Source organism: Echiichthys vipera (assembly GCF_963691815.1).
Source record: "Echiichthys vipera genome assembly, chromosome: 9".
In the NCBI taxonomy this organism is placed as follows: domain Eukaryota; kingdom Metazoa; phylum Chordata; class Actinopteri; order Perciformes; family Trachinidae; genus Echiichthys; species Echiichthys vipera.
The window spans coordinates 29,390,000-29,417,487 of NC_139834.1; the positions used below are offsets into that span (position 1 = coordinate 29,390,000).

At 40.3% G+C, this 27,488-nt stretch overlaps 1 protein-coding gene across 1 annotated transcript in view; it reads right to left on the reverse strand.

Moving 5' to 3' along the window:
- The window catches only part of LOC310951248 (nucleolar protein 4-like), a 183,618-nt gene that overhangs the window by 116,206 nt on the left and 39,924 nt on the right, over positions 1 to 27,488 (reverse strand). Inside the window, exons 2-4 of the mRNA XM_083919381.1 lie at positions 24,217 to 24,369; positions 20,333 to 20,444; positions 6,232 to 6,338 (exon numbers count right to left, since the gene is read on the reverse strand). Of these exons, the coding sequence (XP_083775507.1) occupies positions 6,232 to 6,338; positions 20,333 to 20,444; positions 24,217 to 24,369 (372 nt within the window). The remainder of the gene's footprint in view (positions 1 to 6,231; positions 6,339 to 20,332; positions 20,445 to 24,216; positions 24,370 to 27,488) is intronic.

The window sequence follows — 27,488 nt, forward strand, 5'->3', positions numbered from 1 at the left end:
ATCACATCACCATTATCCATAACTGAAAGAAAAATAGCTTTAACCCTCCTTCCATCCAAACATCCATCGCCACCACCTCCACCACTTCCTGTCCACAACTTTTTATGTGAACATCAGGAGTTGGAGGCACAGGAACAGGTGGTGGAGCTAATTCACTCGTCAGGTGCCATTAAAATAGAAGCTCAAACAAACAAAACTACGTAGAAAACAGGATGGATATACACGATGTTTATTTCATGTATTAATGCGAGTTATGTTTCGTGCACGTCTTTTTGGATTCACTTATTTACTATATCTGGTTCCACTGCATGAAGTTTAGATAGTTTAGTTATTATCTAGTTTCATTTGATTAATACTTGAATTTCTGAAAGAAACCACAGCAGAGCTTTATCTGCTGTGTATATACAGAGAGAGAGAGATTTGAAAAAGAAAAAATGATTCCAGATCAGCTTGTATTTCTACAAATTGTGGACGAAAAGGTTTCGGTCACTTCTTCAAAAAGCTGTTCCACCGACCAACGAGCCTTTTACCTCCAAATGGGTTCCTGCAGTCTTTTAGTAATTATAATAAACCAACCCCCAATCTGCCCCCCCCCCCCTGCACACACACACACACACACACACACACACACACACACACACACACACACACACACACACACACACACACACACACACACACACACACACACACACACACACACACACACACACACACACACACACACACACACACACACACACACACACACACACACACACACACACACACACACACACACACACACACACACACACACACACCCCTCCTCCCAAAAATAATGAAATGTCTTTCCTCCGGAGGTAGCTGAAGTAATGGGCAGAGAGAGGGAGAGGGGGAGACCATAAACGATAATGAACCATCTCATTCTCCTTTTTTAATTCCTTCTCTGATTCCTCCCCCAACCCCCTCCTACCACCCCCTCCCACCCCCGCTACCCCCCATCCCATCCTCACCTTCAAATTTTCTCATTTTTATGTTCACCCCCGGCTGAGCACATCCACCTACTCCTCCTCCTCTTCTCCATCTTCCTCCTCTCTATCGGCCAGAGAGAGCCACCGCCCTGCCATCTCCCTCTCCTCCTCACCCCTTTCTACATTGTCTGCCCCCCCCCCCCCCGCCAGGAAGCATCTTGGGTAATTTCCTCCCTTTATTGAATTGGGACGGGGGGCGGATGGAGGGAAAGATAAAGGGATAGGCAGATGAACGGAGGCTTGGGGTGGGTGCTAATGGAGCCGGCGGAGGATTCACACATCACAAATATGCAGCACATCCTCCTCTTCTTCGTCAGTCACTCCTTTGACTCATGTTCTCTCTTGAGTAAAAGTACAGATGCCCCCCCCCCATCCTCTCTCGCTCTCTCTCTTTCATAACAAAAACCCAGACAAAAGACTCAGACCTTCTTTTCACAGAATGTTATGCTTATTGAACTATCCTACACACACACACACACGTGCGCACACACACACTGAACCTAATGCTCCCTCGTGTCCTATGTTATTTCTATAGGTGAGTGAGTCATTGTTCCTCTATTCCTGTCTGTACTTTTGCTCCTCTGGGCCGAACACTATAATCTTTCTGCAGCACAGCCTCATCCTGACAGACACACACACACACACACACACACACACACACACACACACACACACACACACACACACACACACACACACACACACACACACACACACACACACACACACACACACACACACACACACACACACACACACACACACACACACACACACACACACACACACACACACACACACACACACACACACACACACACTTTCTATAATAACTGCTGAAACTTCCCCTCTTCCCCACTCAGGTGTCAGGATTGCAGGATATTGCACAACTGTTTTGTTGGAGGTGAATAAACATCAGAAATTATTATTATTGACGTCAAACAGCAGCGACTGAATACTCTTTTTGAGCAGAGATGGCCTATTCAGTAAATACGTATCAAGAAATTTAGGGTTCAAGAAGGTAAAACTACAGTTGCTAAGCATGCATTTTTCTGGATTTTTCTTCTAAATACTTGTTAAATTTTGCATCTATTGTAATTATTAGAGCTTAACAGTGAGCGCCCACTTTTCAGAGGGCTCTGGCTGCAGAAGAGATTTTCCTCTTGCTCATTTGCTTCACTGACGTTTCCTGATTCAGAATATCAAAGGGATTGTCATTCATTACCATTTTATTTACAGTTACAGGGTATCTGCAAGTCAAATTTAAGACTGTTTAATGCCACCTTGAATGAAATTTAAGAGCGAAAACACCGTAAATATAGACGACAGTTGGGGGATCCCGCTGTATCACAACGTTTTGCACAGAATGCATCTGGCCCTGTCTCAGTTGGCAACTTCTAAAACAGATAACAATTTATATCAGCAGCTCATAAGAAATTAGCCTCTCTACAGCTCCTCCTCGAAAAGTAAAAAATACATAACATTCAATAGTCCTGCCCCAACAAATTGAAAACTTTTGAGTAATGTATTTAAAACCAGCATGTAACATTCTGAATGAATTTGAGAAATTTCAAAGACTTTATTTTAGATACGTGTATTTAAGACTTTTAAAGGAGGTGCAGACACACTGTTAAGGTTTAGTCTTTTAGTCTTGGTTATTGTGTTGGTACTTATGTGGGGTTTTAATGGAATCATGCTGCATTTTTCGCTCTATATGATGAGCTCCTGTTTAGGATCCACGGCACATGCTGTCTTCACAGGCTGGGAATCAAACGCCCAACCCTGCAATCAACCAGCACAACAGGCTGAAAAACACATTTTCTTTGCACATTTTTTTTAAAATCTCTTTTAATGGATGCACCGATTCAATATGTTGACGTCCATCAGAACATCAATATATACAAGGTGGCACTCTGTGATGAGGATGTAGTTTTTCTGTGGTCAGACTCAGACAATAGCTGACGGACACGATGCCGGCATGGCATCTGACGCAAAAGGTCCAAAGGACGGCGTGCACATGCGTGGTTTGTTTACAGTGAAAGAAAATTGGATTACAGAATAAACAGACACATTGCATCTAGAACGTATTAGGTTTGTCTTGAGTGATAAACTGAAAAACTTTTCAAAACTATATTCGCCTTTTATTTTGTTTTTGATCAACAAAGAATTTGAATATATATATATTAAAATCACACATAGACCTGGACGGACAGGTTAAGTTGTGGTTAGAAGATGTTTTTTTTATTATTATCATCATTATTATTATTATTTTTTATTATTTTTCTTCTACCTTACATTATGCTTATGTAAAAATGTAAAACTAAAATAGAAGCAGTTCCTCATAAGAGATACTGTACAAATGCTTGCAATAAAAAATATTTGAAAAGGTGAAAGAAAATGCCGGGTAATGGGATATAAAAGTGGGAAGGGCTGAAGTTAGAGCCGTTATTGTCAAGGTGATTGAGTTCATCACATTAGATGAGCAGCCTCTCTCTGTTGTTGCATTTGAAAATCCACAACATGGTGGCCTCACATTCGTGAACTGCACTGGATATATTTGGAGTTCAGATGCTGGCTGTGAGCGTAGCCCTTTCTTAAATTCCCATCTTGGTCACTCGGCTGCTTCGGTACGTCCCGAGGGTCCAGGTTGAAGCGCAGAAGAATTTGTGCTTTTGCAGCTGCTTGTTTATGAATCCCATCTTAAAACACACTTCCTCGGCTTTTCGCTCAGTATCATAGCTGCCTTCCTTTGTCTTTTGTCTGTAAAACTGGTCTTTGTGTTGTTTAAATTATTTTGATTGTGTTTAATAAATACATTTAATTTGAAAGGTTGTGAAACATTAAATGCATTATTTTGTTGGGTATTGTAAGTAAATGTAAATGAATGTAATGTAAATGATTGTCATTGAGGTCGTAACGTTAGTAGTACGGCAGCTAGTTCTTTTTTCATGTGAAAGAAAAAAAGATGATGAATTAAAAACAGTTCAGTAGTTTGTTTTATGATGAATGTTTCTTTGTTTTCCCTGTCCCATAAAGGGGAGTAAATAAAAATCGGTTTTGGTATCTGCTAAATTGTTATTCATTTGGCCCAGAATTTCCCAATCAGTGCATCCCTGCTTTCTAAAGTTTCACATGACTGATGTGAGTCCTGCTAACGAGCGGATGGTTTGACCCTCGGGGTGAAAGATGCTGAATAGTGATCAGGATCCACATCGGTCTGTCATCCGTAAGCTTATCATTCACAGGCTGCTACTGATTCTGATCACCACAGTGACACTGTGACAATGTGACCACGATGATCCTGGAGTCACTTCTGGTAATTAGAGCAGAACAGGCTCGCTTTCCTTCATCGTTAAAGCTATGAGCTGTGGTTAACGCAGAGTTAAAGGGTCAAACTCTGTCATGGTGTCGCATCGGTGACGACGAATGAGAAGTGTTTTTGAGCAAAATTACAAACTGCTTAACGACAATGCTCAGCTTTAAGTGAGAAAAACAAAGTAAAAATAAGTTGGTTTCGTGGATTCTAACGTTAAAGTGATAATGAGAAGCGTGTCAATATGCCAGTGTGAACTAATTAGAACGGCTCTGACATGCTGCCTCCAAACAGACTGCTACAACTGTTGGAGAATAACACACTGAGGTTGTTACAGGTATACTGACGGTGTGTGTGTGTGTGTGTGTGTGTGTGTGTGTGTGTGTGTGTGTGTGTGTCAGACAGACAGGCAGATATATTGGCATTCCAGTAGAAATTGGCACTTCAGTGTCTCTCTCTCTCCTCAGCTAATTAACTTGACGCTCAGGGGCCCCGGCTTAATTGGAACGAGCTCAACCCTCTGTTCGCCCACCCGTTATCTACACGCACGCACGCACGCACACACACACACACACACACACACACACACACACACACACACACACACACACACACACACACACACACACACACACACACACACACACACACACACACACACACACACACACACACACACACACACACACACACACACACACACACAGAATATGACTGACAGGGGGTGCATGGTACTGATAGTCACAGTGGTACAGGCTGGTTGTGGTGGTTGTGTGTGGGAACAATACGAAATCACCAATCACCAACCCCCACCCACTCACTGCACCGCTAAAGTACCGAGTCGAGGAGAAGAAGATCTTCCTCGCAACCCCAGGACTCTTCCAGCTGTCGTCGCTGTTGTTTTACATTTTTTGAGCTTCAGATCTCCCTCACCAAACCTGGCTGTTGCGGTAAATATCACACGGACCTCTACGCATTTCAGAACGCTCGGTTATAACGGGACTCAGCCAAGACATTTCTTCCAAATCATTGTTGAAACATATTAGCTTATGTTCGTAGCAAGAGCAACAAGTAAGTGAGCGCTGAGTCGGTACTGTAGCTCTTTGCTGCTTCGACGTGAGAGGAGAGGAAAGCAAAACGCAGTAAGAGTGTCTGTAATCATTTCCAACAGATTTGTGAATTTGAGTACATTTTATGAAACTAAAAACAACGTCATTGTCTAGCGACGGACCTGTACTGATCAAGCCCCCATTACAGCGACATCCTGGTTGATCCCACAAGGAAGTACCAAAAATGCAGTATGGTTTTGACATGTTTCACTTTCCTGACATCTTACTGACTAAATGTTAAATTGATTAATCTCTAAAATGAATGGAAAATGAGCTTGTCACTGCAAAAGCTGTCCTTCCAATTCCGCATCCATCAGAAACCATTTTGATTGTGAGAAATAGAAAAATGATTTTGTTTGCATAAATGAGCATTCAGATAAATACACATCCTGTGCAGACGAAAACACAAACAACACTGTCTCATACTTGATAATATAGAAATGGTTTTGGTTCGCTGACCTCCACGCCCGTCGGAGTGAAACGCTCATATTTTTTCTCTCATTACAGCGTTTTAATTGCGAGACGGTGTGTGCGTGGGAGTTTTCTTCCCAGCGAAGCATTAGTGGGCCTCCTGGTTTCCTCCTACACGCCTGTACTCAACACTCGGGTGTACAAAAGAACCTGCTGCTTTGTCAAGATTTACTGTATGATCCCCTCTCAAGGATATTCCTGCAGTCTCAGGGTGCACAGGAACAACCACGACACAGATCCTGTCTGACGGCACAGACAAGAGCCGTAAATCCAACAAACAACGCGGCATCGCGGCCTCAGTGTCTGTCGCAGTGACCTCACGTACCTTGTTGTTGCCCATGCACTGCAGCTTCATGTGCTTCATGTAGGTGGTGGTGAGAGGCATGTTGTAGTCTATCACCTCCAACACCAGAGAGCTTGGCCTGTCGTTCTCTGGAGAGGAGAGGAGAGGAGAGGAGGAAAGACATCAGGTGGTGACAACGACCGGTCCCCTTTTCTACCTGTGAGGCCGCATTTACCATAGAGTGGAAAAATACACTCTATTGATGCATTAGTTTAACTTTAAAGCAAGTCAGAAGTGAAGTAAATAAGAGAGGAGGGGGGAAAGCAAGAAAATCACAAATAGTCCTAAAAACAAAGGTAGGTACCAACGATTCAATAAACAATTTAGTGGTTTAAGAACACGTCATGAATACGACGCAGACTTTTCTTAAGAACAATTATAAGACAAAATTGAGTGTTTTTGAAATTTGTTTTGATTAGCAGGGAATGCGTTCAGTTTCCGCTTTATCAAGTATCTTATCTTCTTTATCTTATTAAAACTAATGCATAAAACATTGAATCTTCCCATCAGGGAGGCTGTGATGTTCAGTTTGAGTTAGAAAACAGTTTTGAAGAGGCGCTGATTCAACTTTAAGACCATTTTGGAGAAGATCTTCAGATTTTAAGAAGATCAGGGAAGGCATAGAGAGTTGATTATGTAAATATACTAACAGAAAAATGAGATTATCTCCAAGAAAGTGTATTTTTCAAGATACAGAGGGGATGAGATAGCCGATTAGACACTTTTTTCCTCTCTTATCCCCAAAAAGCTAATATTGCAAAACTGGAAGAATCAGGAAGCAGCTTCACTAGAGAACTGGAAGGCCTTGATGAATTACTAGCTGTGAACTGCAGGATCAGGGCCAGAGGATAAAAATAAACAGAAACAATTTGATAACCAATGGAACCAAATGTATAAGGCGCTCTAGAGCATGTCCTTAGAACCCCTTTTTTCTTTTTTATCATTATTTATTTATTTAATTGATTTAAGTATTAATTTACTTTTACAATTGTATTATTATTATGTATTTATTTTATCTATTGGGTCTGGGTCTGTATAACCAATTCTTAGTATTGAGGGACACATTGAACGTAAAAAGAGAGATGGAATTCTGATGTAACTCTGACTTTGATGGAATTCTGAAATTGCTCGTTTGTTGTTGTTGCTGTTGTTCTGATGTACTTCCTGTTACCCCACTATGGTGACCACAGAAATCAATACAATCAAATCCTAAACAGACCATTTTGGATGCTGCAGTTTGTGATGAGGTCGAATGTTACTACGTCAGAATGACAGGTGTTTCTATTCATGTAAGAAATGCTTCTCCACTATTATTTAGTGCAACAGCAATGAAAAGATAACTACTATCTTTTCATTGCTGTTTTAAAATATATTTCATTCTTACTTTTTTTTTAAATATTGGAAATAAAGTTAGTTTCTATTCTAAACAACAGAAACACCTCTGTAATATGCAACATGTAAAAACATTTATTTCTCCACAATAATATGAAAACAAGCTGTTGGTCAGTCACCTGAAAATAGATCAAATTGGCTTTAAAAATGACCCTCAGTCTAAATCAAAAGTGCTGCAGTGCTGCTCTTCTGTAAGATATTATTATATCATCATCATCATCATCATCTACTGAATTTCTGCTTTTCAAAGTGTCCCTTTATGACTTATTGACTTCAAATGCATATTTTGTCCTCCCCGTTAACTGACAGCTGGTTGGTCTGTGTGTATGAGGGGGGTGTTTTGTCACAAAGCCAACACTAGAGGACCCTCTAGAGCTGGAGAGGGACACAGAGAAGAAGACTGTTGAAGCCTATGGTTCTGACTGAAAACTCATCCCAACTTTTTCCCCAGAGGACTTTAAAAAACACTTTAGAAACACTCCACATGTGAAGTCTCACATCTGGAGATAAAGTGTCTGAGGACGTTGCTTTTGCTTCTGATTGTTTCCATATTTGTGTGCTTTGTATGGCCTCTTTGAGACTCTGTGTTGCTGTGACTCTTGCTCAGCTCTCAGTGGGAGAAACCTGCTTAAATAAAGGCTAACAAATAAATCAGATAAAAAAGAATAAGCAACTAATTAACTGCCTCATTCCAGATCTGGACCTTGGTCCTGTAGTTCTAACCTCTGGTCTTGTTTCTCTCTCCCTCTCTGAAGGCGGCAGAGAGGGTTCTATTTTTAAAAGAGGACTCAAGACCCACCTTTTTAGTTTGGCTTTTAAAACAAACTTATAAATTTATTTGACTTATTTCTATTTCATGTATTTACTTGTTTTGAAGACAGTTTACCGATTTATTTGATTTTACTTATTTATTATTAGTAGTATTTTAATTACTTGCTATATACTTTTATTGATATTTTACTAGTTGACTTTTATCTAATGATTAGTTTAGCCATTTTCTTATTCATTTTAATGTTTAAACAATTCCTTTAATCCCACCACGCATAGTTCGTCCTCTGGTGTCAGGAATAGCGTTTCCTCACTTTCACTTTCTGTTATTGTTTTTTCTTTTTGTATTTTTCATTTCTGGAAACATCTGTTGCTTTGTCTGTAGATAGGGGGATAGTTTTCTTTTTCTTTTATGTTTGGTCTGTGAAGCACTCTCTGTTGCCTTGAAGTTTGATTTGATTTGATATTGATATCTATAATTGTGTCTTTACCGCCCTTCTCTGTTGCTCCTCCTGAGGTTTTTTGTTCCAGTTTTCCAGTTCTTTTTTATCCGTAGCGAGGGTCAAAGGACAGAGGAGATTGTAAACCTCCTGATGTGTGATATCCGTCTGTATAAATAAAGTTGACTTGAGGGAGTAAAGAGATGCTGAGTAACCTTCATAAACTAAAGTCTCCGTCCAACTATGTCCACTACAAAAGTATTTATCCTCTGCTTCAAGAAATAGGAAATAAAATTAGCTAGTCAGCTTCATTTATTAGCACATTAAACCACCAACACTTTTCTCCCCTCAGTCATTTATCTACTGACCTCGTGAAGGACGAGTCTAACGTCTGGAGTGTCCACACAATAGACACGGACACAGGGAACAAGATCAATACGGCTTACCACAAAAGACAAGGCCATCGTCATTGATTTGTGATTGATAGTCTTGTAGGAGGACATGAAAAAGACGTGTGTGTGTGTCTGTGTGTGTGTGTGTGTGTGTGTGTGTGTGTGTGTGTGTGTGTGTGTGTGTGTGTGTGTGTGTGTGTGTGTGTGTGTGTGTGTGTGTGTGTGTGTGTGTGTGCGTGTGTGTGTGTGTAGTTGTGTGTATTCTCCAGAGAGACAGACTGTGATAACTGACTGATAATGTGACACAAAGCTGTCACATGCTCTTGTCAATGATGCTCTTGGACGAGTTGTTTTTTTAAACGTGTCAAACTAAATAAATGAATGAATGCGTTACAAATATTTTTGTAGGAAACAGGTTTAAAGGGACAGATTTGGCGAAGCAGCGTGGGATCATTGGAGGTGGATTCCTTCCAGTATTCATCGATAAGGAGGTTTTATTTCACTGCAGAGGTCTCAAACTCTCCAAGACAAACAGGTAAAAAAACTGAATAAAGCAGCTTTAAAAATCAGAGTTGAAAACCACCAAGTGCACTGTAAAACTGGGTCTTTGAACTGGATACAAAGTCCATTTATGAAGCTTCTGGCAGACAAACACGTCGCTGATGCATGAACAAAGGATATGACGCCACTGACAGGCGACCACATCGTACGGAGCGTAACCTTGAAGAAAATGACACATTTCTCTGGTTTGAATACTGCTGAAAACATTTATGGATAAAAAGAACACAACTGGACTAAACATTTGACACAGGTTTAGTCATTTTTAGACATTTCATGCAGGAAGGTTGTATATCATAAAGTGACATTCCTAGAAGTTGCACCACCTGACTTTTGCTACTAATTTCAAATTAAACCGGCTTGTACTTGCACAAGTGTATGAAAGTTAGCGGTCGCTAGCAAGTTAATACATATATTATTTTAATAAAACAAAGAATTTAATGATCAAATAAATGTTCCTAGTTAAATCTTGGTTGTACCACCTGACATGTAAAGTGTCAAGCTTAGCTATGAGTTCCCACGAGCCATTTTTATCAATATTTGAGAGCGATATCCAAACCTTTTTAACGATCCATAAAAATCAGCTGGGGTCCTCTGCCTGATGCAATATCCTGCTTACTGTTGTCCCTGTTCCTTTCAGAATAAAAGCGTGCTTTATAGGGCACAGTGGTTAGAGCAGACCCCCCATGTAAAGAGGCTGAAGGTCTGTGAGGCGGCAGCCGCGGGTTTGACTCCGACCTGCGGCCCTTTGCTGCATGTCTCCCCCTCTCTCTCTCTCACCCCATTTCCTGTCTGTCCTATCTAATAAAGGCTTTGAAAACTGAAAAAATAATCTTTAAAAGAAAAAAGTCGCACCACCCTGACATTTGGGCATATGAGAATTCCTAGACAATTTTTTTTCCAAGTTTCGCAAGAACTTTAAAAAGTATTATGTAATATATGTAATATATTTTAAAGGTTTCAATCATTAAATCATGCCACACAGACTTTTCTTGGTCTGTACTAGAGATGAAGCGATCCGATACCTGGATATTGTATGAATGAGGCCGATCCGGCATTCTGATCCAATTCAATTCAATTCAATTTTATTTTTGGTGCCAAATCATAACAAAAGATATCTCAGGACACTTTACAGAGTAAGTAAAGACCACACTCTATGACTTATTTATGATTTACATAGACCCAACAACTCCCTCGTAGAGTACGGTGGCAACGAAAACCTTCCCTACAACAGGCAGGAACGTCAGACAGACCCAGCTCTAATTTCCAGTCATTTCTTTTTTATTAATATCATACACAGCAATACAGTTGCAGCGATCTAAACACTTCAATTCTACGTTTGCAACACTGGTTAGGCTTTTATATTCCCTTTGAAAATATCTGTTTGCACTTATGTACACTTTATTTGATAATAAATAATATAAAGTACATTTATATCTGTGTTAATTTGTTACCTTTTTTTAAACAAGGCTAAATGTTCATGTCAAACCTGATGCCTTCACTCACATGGACAGTTATAGGCTTCATTTAACAGTAGGATCAGATCGGCATCGGGTATCGTCAGATACACTCAGCCCAGGTATCTGGATCTGATTGGATTGGAAAAAAATGTACTATTGGTGCATCTCTAGTCCGTACATTTGCTCGAACGGTTGTGCCATCTGATTTAATGGGCGTTTGAGAAGCCAAAACATAAAATATATATATATATTATTATAATGTACTGATAATATGGTCAAACTACATAGCTGCATATTATAGATGATCTATGTGTCATGGATGATACATTGATTTAATTTATTTTTAAGTAAAGTTATACTGCCGGACACAGAAATATGCATGCCATGTTTTACAAATTGAAAAAGTCTAATTTCAGGCAAGGTGTCTAAGAGAAAGGCTGTCATGTATAAGTGTGTTTAAAGTAATTTATTTATAGGTCAAAATGAACCTGATGGAGCAGAAATGGCTGCAGCAGTTTATGGGTAATGAACAGTTAAGTGCCAGCAGCTCCTCGTTATTGTAAGGAATAAAATATTCAAGCTCTCCAAGAAGACGAGGAACCAAAAACCTTCAGCATCACAAAAAGAATTTGCTTGGAAAATGATGCCTTTCTATAAATGTGTTTTCATAAACTCTTTCTGTCAACACCATCTGTCCTCCATTGCACCTGAATGTTTGTTTGAAGCTACTTTTTGTTCACATTTAATTATAATTCGTTTCTTTCATTTGTGATCACCTCCAAAAGCTGCTGCAAATTCTCAGCGGAGCAAAAAAAAAATATTGGTGTCGTCCACATTTAAAACACATTTCAATATTTCTGATACTTTGAATATATCATTTATATACAGAATAGAAAGTTTGGGACCTGATACTGACCCCAAACATGTGGAATTATGCACAAACTGTGGCCTTTCCAATGAATCCAGTAATATATCAAGATCCATGGGAGCAAATGTTTTTATGAGCTCTAGAAATAGTGCATACTTCTTTGTCTATATAACTCGTTATTTCTTCCATTAATGAAATTTAAAACATGTTAATCTGTTTGATCTGAATCTTGATAAAAGATATTAGATGTTTATGAAGATCGTAACACCAACATGACACTGAAGATAAACTGACTTTAAATTTCATTTATGTCCTCTTTTATTTCTTCTGCATCACGCACGTTTAAGTCAAGTCACTTTCATTTATAAAAGAGAAGACACATTTGGCTCAAAGTCTTTTACAATCTACAACTATCCATTCGTAATTCTCAGAATCTTGATACAATTAAAGAAAAACTTCTCCCAAAACACTATTAAACAGGAGAAAAGGTAGAAAGGAAGAGGAACAGACGGGAAATCAATATATTAACAGAACAAACTTTAGCTGCAAGTTTCTTATAAAAAGGATGATTTTTCAGGTTTCAACAAAAAAAAACCTCCTCCACCTTACCAACACACACACACACACACACACACACACACACACAGTGGGCCTGCTGCCTGTGTCAATTAAACATGGCCCTGGTCCACGCTGATTAATTGCATTTAATAATTCACAGCTGAACTTTAGTGGGAGTCACTTCAGCGTAGCGATAAAGAGGGCTGAGGTGTTTGTGTGTGTGTGTGTGTGTGTGTGTGTGTGTGTGTGTGTGTGTGTGTGTGTGTGTGTCGGGGTAAGGCCGAACCCCCACAGGGAAGGAAGGCAATTATGTGCTCTCTCTTTCTCTGAGTGGCGTCCAGCGATGGCACAACACAGCAACACACACACACACACACACACACACACACACACACACACACACACACACACACACACACACACACACACACACACAACACACAACACACAACACACACACACACACACACACACACACACACACACACACAAAATAATGACAACAAAACAGCCGGGATGCTTCAGCTCAGTGTGTATGTGTGTGTGTGTGTTTGCTAAGCTTATTTCATCTCCTAATTAAATATTTTCCATTATGTCCTGTGGAAACATTATATCTACATATTTCATTTCGTCAGTTCACGAAGCAAACAGACAAATATTAGATGAGCCGACGCTGACCTCCGTTAAAGGGACAGTTCGGCTTTTTTAACATGTGTTTGTGTGTGAAGTAATTTACTCTAGTCACTTTAAAAAAAAAAAAATCCTCATTTTGTCAGTTTAGAGTGTATGCTATATTTAGAATACTTTCACTGCTTGGTACCACATTGTCTCAAAGTATCCCTACACATAAGCAAGACCAGCAGTTTGAGTCTGCAGTTTATAGAATAAACAAATACAAGAAAATAAACTGCTGCAGGGAGTCTGAACGGCTGAAAGAGAGAGAGGAAATATCTGTGGAAACTGGAGGTAAAGCTGTGAAAATATATATAATATAGCGTACACCTATAGCATGCCATTTTTTTAGGTGTCTGAAATGAGTTTAGCTGCTGCTCCTGTCAACACTGACTGTACCTCATACAAACACACTTCAAAACATCTGAACTGTCCCTTTAAGTGAGTAATGACTGAACGTGTATCTAAATGTGTATTTAAATAGCATTCATCATTAAATCCTTTTTAATTGAATTGTGCTTTAAATTGTGTAACACTAGCTTGTACGTTTGCACTTTTTAAATTGTAAATCTCTTACATTTGCTGTATTTTTATGACCCTGTAAAGCACACTGAATTGGTGTATGACGTCTCCATGTGTGAATTGAATTATGGATGAGCGCAAATGTAAACAAGATCAATTTGTAAAACTAAAGGCAACTTTTCTCCTTTTGTCTTTGTTCATCTTCTTCTTCTTCTAAATTTCACTCTCTCTCTCTCTCTCTGTCTCTCTCTCTCTCTTTTTTTTTTTTTTTACCCTATACTTCACATTTCTCTCCCCCAACAGCAGTGCCTCCTTCTCCCTCTCTCCCCCGACTCTACGGGAAAGAAAATGAGCTCGTTTCCTAGGCCATTTTCTTTGTTAAAAGCCATTAATTAGGCTAATTGAGGAGAGAGACAGGACACTCCAATGAGTCCTCTGTTTAATGAGGGACGAGGAGGAAAGAAACGGGGGGAGGAAGGATGGAGGGATGGACGGAGGGTATAGAGGAGGCGATAAAGGAGGGGTAGGGAGGATGGGGGGAAGGCGAGGGATGGGACAGGAAGCGTGGAGCGGCGCAGAGAGGAGATAAAGGGAGGGAGGAAAAAGAAGAAGAGCTGGAAGCAGGATGGTGGGGGGAAGCTTGGAGGGAGGGATAAAGAAAGAAAATGAGAAAACAGAGATAGACAAGCTGGAAGGGGGATGGAAAGATGGGAGTGTGGGCCTTCGGGATGCCTGGAGTTGTAGGAAATATATAATGGGGGGGACGTAAAATGGCAGCATCCTCGTCTTTCAGCTGACAGAAGAAATGTCCAAACTGACATCTTTTCTGTGCAGCATCATTACATTTCACATTTCTACGCTGCTGTGGACGCAGGCAGCAGCTAAACAGATTTTTAGACTCATAAAAACATCAAAATCAGCTTTACCTCGCCTCCACAGCCCTGTATGACGGGGAACTGAAGCAGCTACATCACTCTCTTCAAAGCCACCAGACTCTATTTACAAAAAAAATCATTTTATGTCACAGGATACAGGAGCTGCTGGTCTTAAGCTGCCTCCATCTGTAAGTTTGTGTGTGTAATGTGTGACTTTGGTGTTTTAAAGGGTGGGGTTTGGAGTCACTAAAGTTACCGTATTGTCCCGAATATAAGACGACCGTCCTTTTTTAAGAATCATTTTGGGAAAAAGACTTTTTGAAGACCAAGTATTTTCTCTCAATACTATGATTTCAACCCCACCGCTCCAACGACCAAAAACAAAATGAGTCTTTCTTCTCAAACCACAAATCGTCCTCCTCAGGAACCCATTAAGCAAACAAAATGATCCGTCAGTTTCAAAACAACCGTTGGTCAAAAAAAACAAAACCAAGTGACACCTCCTGTGTCTGATAGAGCAACTACGTAAATCTCCGACAGCGAGCCTCCATTTCAGGCGGATTTCCAGGAAATAAATACCATCTTATATTCGGGACAATATTTTTTTTTTTGCATAGTTATATCTTGGACTTTACAGCAGAAATAAAAACATGTTTACGGCCTGGTATGAAAATGGTTTTGGTCTCTAGAGCCGAGAGCATGATAACTGTACGGGGGTTGGGCATTTTAACATGGGGGTCTATGGGGACTGAGGGCGCACTCACACTGTCCGTCCGTGCTGTGCCCCGTGCTTTAGGGTACTTTCCCCCCCTCCCTCTCCCCCCGCGGCCCAGGCCCGTTTGTACTCACACTACCTTGGCCTCGGCGAATGCTGACGTCTATACGTCATCACGCCGTAACACGCATTGATGACGTCATCGCGATGCGTCGCTTTGTTTACAAATCTTTCCATAGACCTCGGAGTTTTTGTGCGTCTTGTCGACTTTTTGAATCTTTTCTTCGACCAAATCTGCAGTAAACACTCCACCTCCGCATCACACCAACGTGAACCTTTCACCGCCATTGTTTTAAATGTCCGCGCATGGTCCCTCCTTCTTTTTTCTATGTCCAAACAGGCGCACAGGAAATGGCGTCAGAACCGCCGTGCTCTTACACGCGCGCATGCTCGTGCTCGTACATGTGCAAACGTAATTTACAAAAGCCCACCTCTCCCAAGACGTGTTACGGTTGCACTCACACTGGTCAAACGAACTAGACTTTAGCCTTGAAACGTGCTTGGGCACGGTACAGATGGACAGTGTGAGTGCGCGCTGACTCGGTTGTGAAGTCAGCCTTAACTGGCCGCAGTTTCATGTTGGCTTCATTTTTCAGCATTTTTACTTTGTATCGCTCTAGGTCTTCCATTCAACTGAAAAGGAAACTTTTGAAATGTTTGCAGCGAATAAACTAGGCCGTGTAGTTTAGTCAGAGGGTGGCGCTGTAGTCACCAGTAAACACAGCAGAACAAGTAGAGGTAGAAAGCCTGAAACAAAAGAAGTCGCCTCATTCATCGAACCGTCTGAGAGAAAAATGTGGAGAGGTCTTCAGGGATTTGTTTTAATTGGGCAACCTTTAATTGTTCTTTCATGTCAGCTTGTATTGTCCATGTTTCATGCTGTCTGGAGGCAAAGACACGTTATGGGAATATCCGAGAAGACGCTGAAAGGGCAAACAGCTGGTCAGTCATGTCAGCATTAATTCGGTAAAGGTTTTCATATCTTTTTTCGAGTATCAACCCTATTTTTAAAGAGGCAAAAACAACCTGAAGTCAACCGATCTGAGGAAGTTTTATCTCATTTTTCTGTTTCCAACTTTTCTAATGCCATAATTCTATGTAAACACAGCTTCTGTTTACACCAAAATGTTATTTAGAATTCAATAAAGACGTTTAAAGGCAAACAGTAAAGCCGTAAACATCTCAAATGTGACCATTAGATGTGGAAACTTCACAGACGCTGCTCAGCTGCTCGTCAACATGAGTGCCAGGTGCGGTGGCTTGACTTGACCAACTGAGCACGAGGGGGGCAGGGCTAATGACACGCCTTTATCTCTGGAGAAACGCTGCATATTTCAGAACGTGTTGATGAAAACAAATCCCTTCCTCTGGATCTCATCCAGGTGTGTAAAGGCATCTCTCTCACAGGAACTGGATTTCTTCAGATTGTTGTTTAAGCTGCCAGATTTGACTTTGTTGTCCTTTTAATCAGAAGATTTGTTTACGATTTTACCAAGTGAGGGGGAAGGGGGCAATTATGTGAGCGAGAGAAGTGAGAGGAAGGATGAAAGAAGGAGAGATGGACTCTAATTGAAAGATGGCGTGGAGAAGGAAATAAGAGAGAGTGATGACAAAGAGAAGAGAAGAGTGAGAGACAGGGAGGATTTCCTTTGAGCCTTCATGATTTCATGCGGATGCAGAAAAAGAAAAACAGCAGCAGGAGAGGGGAGTTTATGTGTTTCTTTGCCAGTGTTGGACTTAAATTTGAATGCCAACACAGAGTGTTAAAGAAGAAGAGGGAACCAGCAGTTAAAGTACTGACTACATGTAGCTGTTTTTGCACCGTTAAAATCATTAATCTCCTTTCATCTGCTCACTTGAACGTGTGATTTTACACCAATGGAGCTTCATTTAGCTGGTTAGTGATACACAGCAGAGTCAGATCAAACTAAAGGCGTAAAACAACTTTGTAGAAACACAAACCTTTGCTCCTTTCTGATGGAGTTTGCAGTGAGCTAAGATACACTGATAAAGAACAATACAGTACAGAAAATCCAATCCAGATACATTTCCAAAATTATTGTGGTACTCTGGTTAACAGAGCCGAAGAACTAAACAGCCAGTCTCCCTTCTCTGCAGAACGCATTAAAAAAGTGAGCAGGTCACTTGCGTCCAGTGGTCGGGGTTAACAGAGCTGAAGAACTAAACAGCCAGGCGCTGGTTGCAGCGATGAACTCGGACTTTATTACTTCACAGGGGGACAGATTCACGGGCATACTGGGCTGGAGTATGGACTGTGTCAGTTTACACCATAGACTGATTACCACCCTACACTTTTGTTTACACCACCCAGAACACACCTGTCCTGCTACGTCACACACACACATTTTCCCAATAAGCCCCAGGGGGAGGCAGAGATGATTGAATGTCATCGTGCTATCTATCATCTTTTATAATTATGTCATATTTAGTATTTAATAAATATTGTTCAATGTAATATAGAGACTGTAGTCTATACCGAACAAACAACCACACTGGTCAGAAAATATAAAATGTTCTGCGGGAAACCTTGAAATTCCTTCTGGTTGATGCTTGTAAAGATCTTAAATTACTTAATATTTATGAGTTCACACAGTGAACAGAGTTAGACATGTCATTTATGTTGTTGGCAGGGCTGCAAAAGTATGGCCAAAGTATTGAGCTCACGTTCATTCATTGATTGATTTTTTTACTTCCAGTTGTGCTGCATTACAAATCTTTACATCCATATAAGACATGTGCATCTCCCAGAAGCTAAATATAGATTCAACTGAACCTAAAAGTGAGGACCTCTTCGCCTTCTGCTCCAGACGTTTGATTCTTCTACTCTGCAGCCGCAACATTCAGGAACATTTTTTCACAGGCTGCACGCTGCACGCTGCACGCTGCACGCTTCACACTGTACGCTGCTGGCTGCTGGCTGCACGCTGCACGCTGCACGCTTCACGCTGCACGCTGCACGCTGCACGCTTCACGATGCACGCACAGTGTGTGACAGTTCAGGACATCTAGATTGTCCCATATTCGCTGGCCCTTAGTTTTCTATGAGCGGAGTATATTAATCAAGTCAATATCACAGTTTATCATGTGCATTTAATTAAGGAAAAGTAAAAAATTGGAATCCCAGTTAATATCTGATTAACGGCCCGGGCCTAGCTGATGATCATTGGTGCTTTTTAAACATATATTTACACCTATTTTTTTCACATACTTGTAAATAGTTAATACTGTCCTTTATTTTGTTGTCCTGATGTCTGTTTCTGTGTAAATGAATTGAGAGTCATATTTAAAAAAGTATCGTATGAGCTCACATATTAATTTTCAAAACAAGATCCAAATCGATGCAGCAGTACCAGAGATATCGTCTTCTTTTCACCACACAGGTTCTTTTTCCTAACCTGACGCCTACATTACACACGATGCAACTCAGTCACAAACAGTTATGTTAGCAGCGGCTAATGTATCCTGCAGCAGAGATGAGGAGCGGGCTGCAGGGGTCTAACCTCTTTTAAATTCCACACCACCGGATTTTTACACACCTGACACTGACTCAAGTGGCATCGCTTAATTCTTCACATTTCGCTTCACAACATGTCAACAGATGATGCCTAAAACTAGTGGAGTTCCCCTTTAATGTCCACTAAATAGATCAACCATAACCCTGTGATAGTATTCTTTGACTGACAGGGAGCGGGTTCATGAACCGGTGCCGTTCAGAATTCTTTGAACCTTGGTGCTACCTAGCGAACGAGCCCGCATGTCCATCAGTTTTGTGGGAAACACTGTTATCAAGGATGGGGGCGTGCATAATGCACAGCGGCAGTAAATGTATTGTGTGCAGTGAGCCTGATGTGTGTTATTGCGGTGCATAAATTACCTGAATGTGCCATAATGTGGAGTGTTACTTATTATTTAGTTCCATGTGAAAGCTCTTATTTTGAATGTTTCCTCTCTCATCACATTGTGCTGTTTACTTCGGAGGATTATAAGACAACAACAGACGTCTGCTGTGTGCAGATGGAAAACTATTTCTCTACTTCAACCTCGACAAAAGCAGAGCACTTCTTCCATTCTTACCTTTCAAAATAAAAGCTCTAGACACACATTACAGAGTTAACTGTTTATCAGAGGGGATTCAAATCCAGTCAGAGCATTCCATTAGAATGAAACTCAATAAAGTATCTTACTGTTCCTGGTCAGAAATCACAGGAGGAGACACTTTTATTTTGTCCTATGGCTGGTGTCTCCAGAGCAAACATCTGTCACTTCACCCAGCAGCAGAAACAACACATGCAACTCCTCCACGGGTCTTTATTTGTTTTCAAACTGAAAACTGTAGCCGCGGTATATTCACTTATATCTTCACACTTATCTTAGTAAACTTTAATTCTCCTCTGCTCTGATCGCTCTCTCTCCACTGAGAGCACATCTCCTTTCACATGTTCATGTCCTGTATTGGTCACGCCCCCGGAGAAGAAGGCTGCGTTGCTCTATCTTTTGATTGGCACACCCGCTGAGGTTGTCACGGTTGAACCGGTTCACACTGAAAACTCGTTCCCTGTCAGTCAAAAAAGGCTGTGACATCATTGCATCTTTAAAATCTGATGAACTGCATTGTGGGTTTGTTAGCAGAACACTTTTGGACCCTCAAATAAAATAAAATGTAGAAGGTGAAAACAGCACACTAAGCCTGAAATGAAATGGTGAGATCGTGACTTGAATGTTCGAAGTGAGTTTGGAGGACTCACTCACTGACGAACGTTGGCTGCAGAGTTGAGTTTGTACCTTTGTAGTCCTGTCCCGCGGTGCTGATGTGCATCCTCTTCTGACACTCTCCACAGCTCATCAGGAAACGAGTCACCGCCTCTCTGGGCAGGAAGGCGTATGTCTCGGCGATCTGAGAGAGAGATGGGGGGGGGGGGGGGGGGTCAGTTTTTCTGACGGTATCTGGGCTGACAGCTGCACACATCAGTTATTTTCACCTGTCACTGTTTTTTTCTCCACAATTCATTCATATTAATTAAAATTTTCATTTAATATTGAAACATTTTCAGCCATTTAAAGTCACATTTTTTACATGAAGTGTTGAAAGTGTATGTTTATTTTTGAAAGCTTGTGTCAGAATGTACTATCAATATTATGGACATGCAGAGTTATTTCTCCCTGTTGTGTTAGAAATGCATGTTTCTACTTTGTCATTTCATACATTTCCCAGAATGACTCTGAGAAACACTTCTCCTACTGAATCATTGTAATCTCATGCGTCAAAACTACTACAAACATAAACTTCTTCAGTCTAAAGTCTCATGTTTACAGATTATTAAACCATTAAAACATGTTCTGGTATAACTCCACCATTCAAGTCATGTCGTCTACATTTCACCAAATAATAAAATTGGCCCGATGTTTCCCCTCAAAGCATTTAAAGATGATTTTCTCTGGACTCCTCAGTGATGCTGAGAATATGAGGTTTGTAAATTAGTGGGTGTGTTTGAATGTGTGTACGCATAAATCAAACATTTATTCTGGAAGAGACACACAAAGACACAAAAGAGAGAGAGAGGAGGAAGGGTGGAAAAAAGCCGGTGTGGGCGGATGGGGGTTGCTGTGCAGCGTGTGTGTGTGTGTGTGTGTGTGTGTGTGTGTGTGTGTGTGTGTGTGTGTGTGTGTGTGTGTGTGTGTGTGTGTGTGTGTGTGTGTGTGTGTGTGTGTGTGTGTGTGTGTGTGTGTGTGTGTGTGAGAGAGAGAGAGTAGGAAGGAGGGGGGTAAAGCAAAGGCAAATGTCACTCACAGCCTTTGGTGGCACTCAGACCTGAAGCTATGTGGCATGATGGGCTACTCGCGGCTTAACTAGTATGTACGTATATAATATATATAGATGTATATATAATATATATATTTACACACACACACACACATATATATATACTATAAACAGTATATATATAGTTATATACAGCATATATATACTGTTGAAGGACACAGAGGACTACCTGACAGACCAAACGCGTGCAACGTTTTGAAAAGAAGACAAAAAGATACAGATCTCTAAAGAAGGAAATGACAAAGGAAAGGGAATGTAAGAAAAGAAGAACAAACAGACAGAACTGTCAAAGATACACTGGAGATTAGATCAAATTAGAGAACAAATAATTAATACTTATTGTTTTAGTGTTCATAATTGTTATTGTTTTATTGTTCAGCATAAGCTGTGTCCATACCACTTCTGTACTAGCATGTTTTTAAATAACCAAGGCACAAAAACCTTTATTTTGTGGAAAAAACAGTGATCAAACGTGTGGACAACTGCACATTTTTAGTATCGATTAGGCCGACCATCCACACAGAAAAACATCCCCAAACCATGAATTGACATTAAAGTTCACTTTATTTGGGTCTGATGGAAACATTATGTTCTGCATCAGACTGGGAACGACTGAATCCAGAGAGTCTGAAGAAGTCAGTTAAATTTGGAGGAGGAAGTGTCAGAGTCCAGATCTAAACCCCATAGAGAATCTCTGGAAAATCTTTTGGAACAAAGTGATGTCAAAGAAACCCGATCCAGTTAGTGAACTGTGGAAGAGCCTGAGTCAGAATGGATCCAGATCAAAGCAGAGCAGTGTGAGAAACTAGTGATGTCCTGTGGGTGCAGATGTGCTGAAGTCATTCAAAGCTGTGGCCTCTACACTTCCTGTTCATTTTTGAATCCTACAGAAGAAAACATTGTTGAAATCTTCTCTTCTGACACAGTGATCACTTTTTTTTTCACTAAATAAAGGTTTTTGTTGAAGTGCCTTGGTTATTTAAAAAAACATGCTAGTACAGCAGGGGTATAGACACAGAGGATATTCTATCAAATTATGAACAATAAAAAATAATATTTCAGAATTAATCAAGTATCAATCATTTGTTCTCTAATATTGATCTCCAGTGTAAATCTGTGGAAGCTGCATTTGCTCCTTTTCACCAAAAGAGGACAGTGTCCTCAACTGAGACAGCAGAGCAGAAACATGCAGCAAAGGTTGATTGACTTTCTCCATCATCAGTAAAAGGTTCATTTGAAATGTGTTTTTTTGGGTTTCGTCAGCGTTAATGTGGCTGGGGAATTAATGCAGTCCCATAAAGGATGGTGAGATGAAACTAAATTAAATCGAAGGACAGGAAATAAAACTGACAAAGAATAAAAAGGATGGCAAAGAAGTCCTTTCTAATAAGAATAACAGTGATGCTGATAATGAGGATAGCCCACTTTCACACACTGCCAGATGCATCCTGTGACCTACAAAATGAATTTACTACACCCTCTCATATTACTATTTCAAAGACATCTGCCGGCTTTCCATGTCAAAATTATACACAATATAATTGAAGTATGGCAGCATTCTTTTCTCAATGAACTCTTAGAAAGCCACCACATACCCAATTTAGAGGAGGAGAGGCGATCTTTAAAGGGAGAGAGCAGGTCAACAGAGGATGAAACATAGAAGTCCGGTCTATCATCTGAAAGCTGGGATCCTGAAGAATCATTTGAGATTCAGCTCAATTCTTGTCCTACATCTGTAATAAAGATTGGGTTTTGTTTTGCACCAGTTCAAATGTTGAAAGTTGTAAGTGTGTTAGGGCTCAGATCACTATGACAGAAGTATATGATGCTCTATAATGTCTCATTAGTTGATGCAGAAGAGGGACCGAGTGTGCGCACATGCAGACAAAAAAGACTTAAGTGCAGGGAACAAATGAGGAGTGCACACTGTTAGGCTCCAATAGATATCATGTATTCATCCAAAAAGGCAACATTTCAACATCCATAAGACCGTCTCTTAGGTCTCACACTGTAAGTTGTTGCAGTTGAAACCATCACTTACTAGTCGAATATAAATATTTTTTTACCATTGGAGAACTGATAAAAAACAGCAGATGCAAAAGCCGTCACCCAAATGTTGAGCAACACAGTAGAAGAATATGTGTATGCATGTTGTGTGAATCTCCTGGTGAAAGCATCCATCCTCTGAATACTTCAGGTCTCTAGTTTGTGGTTGTAAAGTTTCATGAGGCTGTGATTATCCCAGAGGTCACAGCAGCTCATTTTAGACAAAGAAATGTCTCCTTTGGGGACAGACATCATCACACATAAAGACAGCTGGGCTCGTTGGATCCACAAGAGTCTCATCTTTACAGCCAGACCCAGTGTATGACTTTCAACACTGGTTATGGACCCCACTTTTCACAAATACCACAATAGTCCATCGACTAATAAATGAATCGAATAATCCAGATGTAGAAAAAGAGTGACAAAGACTAAACAAAGGGATGAAAACACAAAAAAGTCAAAGTAGAGATCGACTGGATGTGTCTGCCAGATTAGTTTCAGAAAGATTCAGACCAAAATCCATCTGATCAGAAACTGAAACTAGTGTCTTTTCTTTTGAAAGAGGAATGAAGCCCAAAAGAAGAGGAAGACAGAAAGGGAGAGGACGGAGTGTGAAGCAACGGACGACACAAGTTATGAAACAGAGATTACACTCTGGAGGAGGGAGAGGGCAATGTGAGACAGAGGAGACCGAGGAGACACAGAGACGTGAAAACTAAAAGGAAAAGAGGCGACAAACAGTGAAGGACTGTCATCTTTTCCTGATATTCTAAACAGGTAGTACTGACAGGACTCTTACAGCTTTGTAGGTCTTCTTCTGGCCGGCGTGTTTCGGGGCTTTGCCGGGGTCGGCGCTGATCTCCACATGCATGGCATAGATGATGTCGAAGAAATCTTCCACAACCGCCACACGCTTCAGGGACGAGTCGGCCCCCGATACTCCATCCACGCACTGCAAACAGAAAGGGAGAAGACATGAAGACAGAATGCAACAAGCACAACCAGAATACAAACCAGGGCCGAACAATATGGTATTTTTGAGAATTCACTGAGTACCGATATGGCAGCTGAAATTCTGAGCTGAAATAAAAATAGACCATTTTATGTGGATTTTCGCTTGATAAGTAGAAATGGATGGATGGATGAATGGATGAATGGATGGATGGATGAATGGATGAATGGATGGATGGATGGATGGATGGATGGATGGATGGATGGATGGATGGATGGATGCATAGATGGATGCAACAGCTGCAGTAGTGATGAAAATACAGTTTTATTTCTCTGTTTCACTGCTTTGTTCTCAATAACAGTGCACCCTCTCATTTACTCTCTAGCTCACTCAATCCTCTCTCTCTCTCTCTCTCTCTCGCTCTCTCTCTCTCTCTTTCTCTCTCTCATTAAGCCTCCGTCCAAAACCCTGCCATTTGGACCAGCTGACAGTTTGTAACTGACTTGAGGTGACGTGTCATATGTTCTAAAACCATCTGCGGGTGACTTCACCTTCAACCAGGTTGACCCCACCCTCTACTCTTAGGAGTCCCTCCCACTCCTTAGTAAAGTTGGTCTCAGAGGCTTTGGGAACAGGTTTGCAGAAATGACTCTGAACTAAGAACTCCAAGTGCTTCTTAGGAGAACTCTTAGAGCTGGGATCAAATGTTTTGTGAAAAAGGCCCCTGTAGCTAGGTAGCTACACACCAAAGCATGGCCGGGGAACTGACACTTCTCCATCCTTTCATAATCCAGTCAGATATTTCTGATTACAATCTGAGCCACAGTCAGTGTAAAAATTATAAAACATATGATGGTCCAGCGCTCCACTCAATATTCAACTAATTTTTTATAAAAAAAAAATTAAAAAATTTAAAGTTATTGTCATGAGTCACTTTAAGCACTTTATTAGGACAGTTAGAAATGGCGTTTTGCATTTTACCGGGCGTTTTGCAATAATAACCAGAACTTTTATGCACAATGCATGCTTCATATCATATGCTTTGTTGTATTACTGTCAGCCCTGTCATTGTCACGTGTTGTTGTTGTATTTTATGCCTTATTTTCTTTCCTCTGTTATGGTTTCACTTGTTTTGATGTCTCTCCCATTCTCTCTTCTCTTTCTACCTGCCAATGGGACACAGGATGCAAATTAGCCGCCTAGCTAAGATCCCACACATATTCACATGTAAATGTGTCCCGTTTTTTAAAATGTATATGATTTATAAATAAAATTTGAATTTAAAAACAATATAGAACAATATAAAAATTAAAAAATACGTACACAAAAAAATATGGGGAGATAGGGTCCAAGATTAAGAAAAGATACAGAAATTCCCCTTTTTTGTAATTTGAAAATCTTGAAAGACCATCCCTTCCTACTCAAAGAATATGAAGAAAAAGTTGCTGTAACAAAAAACTCTCCTGGATTTAGATGAATACAATTCTTTCTACATTTGAGATAAGAGAACCGATGGATGCAGATCCCATTAAAGCTGCATGATTACAGAAACAAATCTATTCATCTCACACTGTGACTGTTATACAGGAATAAATTCATATGCTGCATTTTTTGTCATCTTAAGCCTTTCTCACATTGGTGTTTGTTTATTTTACTTTAGAAAGAACGGTGTACATGAATTAACATTGAGCACTTGAGTCCAACATGTAAATTTTCCAGATTTATCCAAACAGGCCAACTTTCATCTCCCGCCCCTGACAGTTTGAAACATACATGAGCACATAAACAGTAAGGACAGACCTAAAGCACGTTTTGAAGATAGAACCTGTTTTGTTTTTGCTTCAGTGGGAATTTATAAATCATACAAAACAAATAACAAACTCCCCTTTGACTCTTTACAGCTGAAAAAATAACAACAGTGAGGAAGACACAGTGGCTGCGTTCTTACATTCAAACTTTTCATACTTTTCCAGGGAATAACTTGTCAAAATAATGGCAACATGTAAAATTAGATCAGCTGCAGATATTAGAGGCCATAATAAGATGTTGCCAACCTGCAAATTTCCTCTGATGTTTAATAGTGTGCAACAAATTCACAATGTATAATTACACTTAACTGAGCAGCCCTGAATTAGACAAAGGACTTTTGACTCTCTCACACACACACACACACACACACACACACACACACACACACACACACACACACACACACACAACACACACACACACACACACACACACACACACACACACACACACACACACACACACACACACACACACACACACACACACACACACACACACACACACACACACACACACACACACACACACACACACGGGAGCACCAGGAAGTCTCTGAACCTCCCTTTTTCCCACAAGGCTGTGGGAGCATGAGGTGTACCTCGGGGAAAAAGAGGACTCCAAAGGGTGGGGGAAAAAAAGAGTGTGTGTGTGTTTGTTTGCTTTTTAATAACAAAGAAACAGGAGAAATAGGAGAGTACGATTGGCTCAAGTTGAAATAATTGACATCGACGTAGAGGCTCCATTTTATATACACTCTATGATTTAAACACACTTCTTAATATCACTTTATTATCATCCATGTAAACAGTTGTGCCAATCTCTTATCCCAATGATTTTAATCCAACTGAAGAAGTAAACGCACCTGATGATGCTCTCGGCCTATCTTGTGTTATAAATCGTTGAACATAGTTTACGGAGTCTACTACAACATATCTGATGATTTATTTTTATTTATTATTTTATGTTATTTAAATGTGGATGCATTAATTTGAATTTATTCTCTTTTTTGTAGTTGAATTATATTTAAAGTTCATGTTTTTGTGCTACTGAAGGCTGAGTGACAAATTTAGAAAAAAATACAAGATATCTGTTTTTATTCAATAAACGCATGATATTTCTAAAGTCAAAAAGGAACCACTTTTAAATAATCGAATCTCAATATTTACCAAAATAATAGTGATTATAATCGAGCAGCCCTAAAAGAAAAAGGGAGAAAGAGACAAAGAAGAGAAAGAGACTACAAGAAGGATGGATAGAGAGGGAGCAGGGTTGGCTACCTGCTCAGAGAGTTCAGTGTGTGTGTGTGT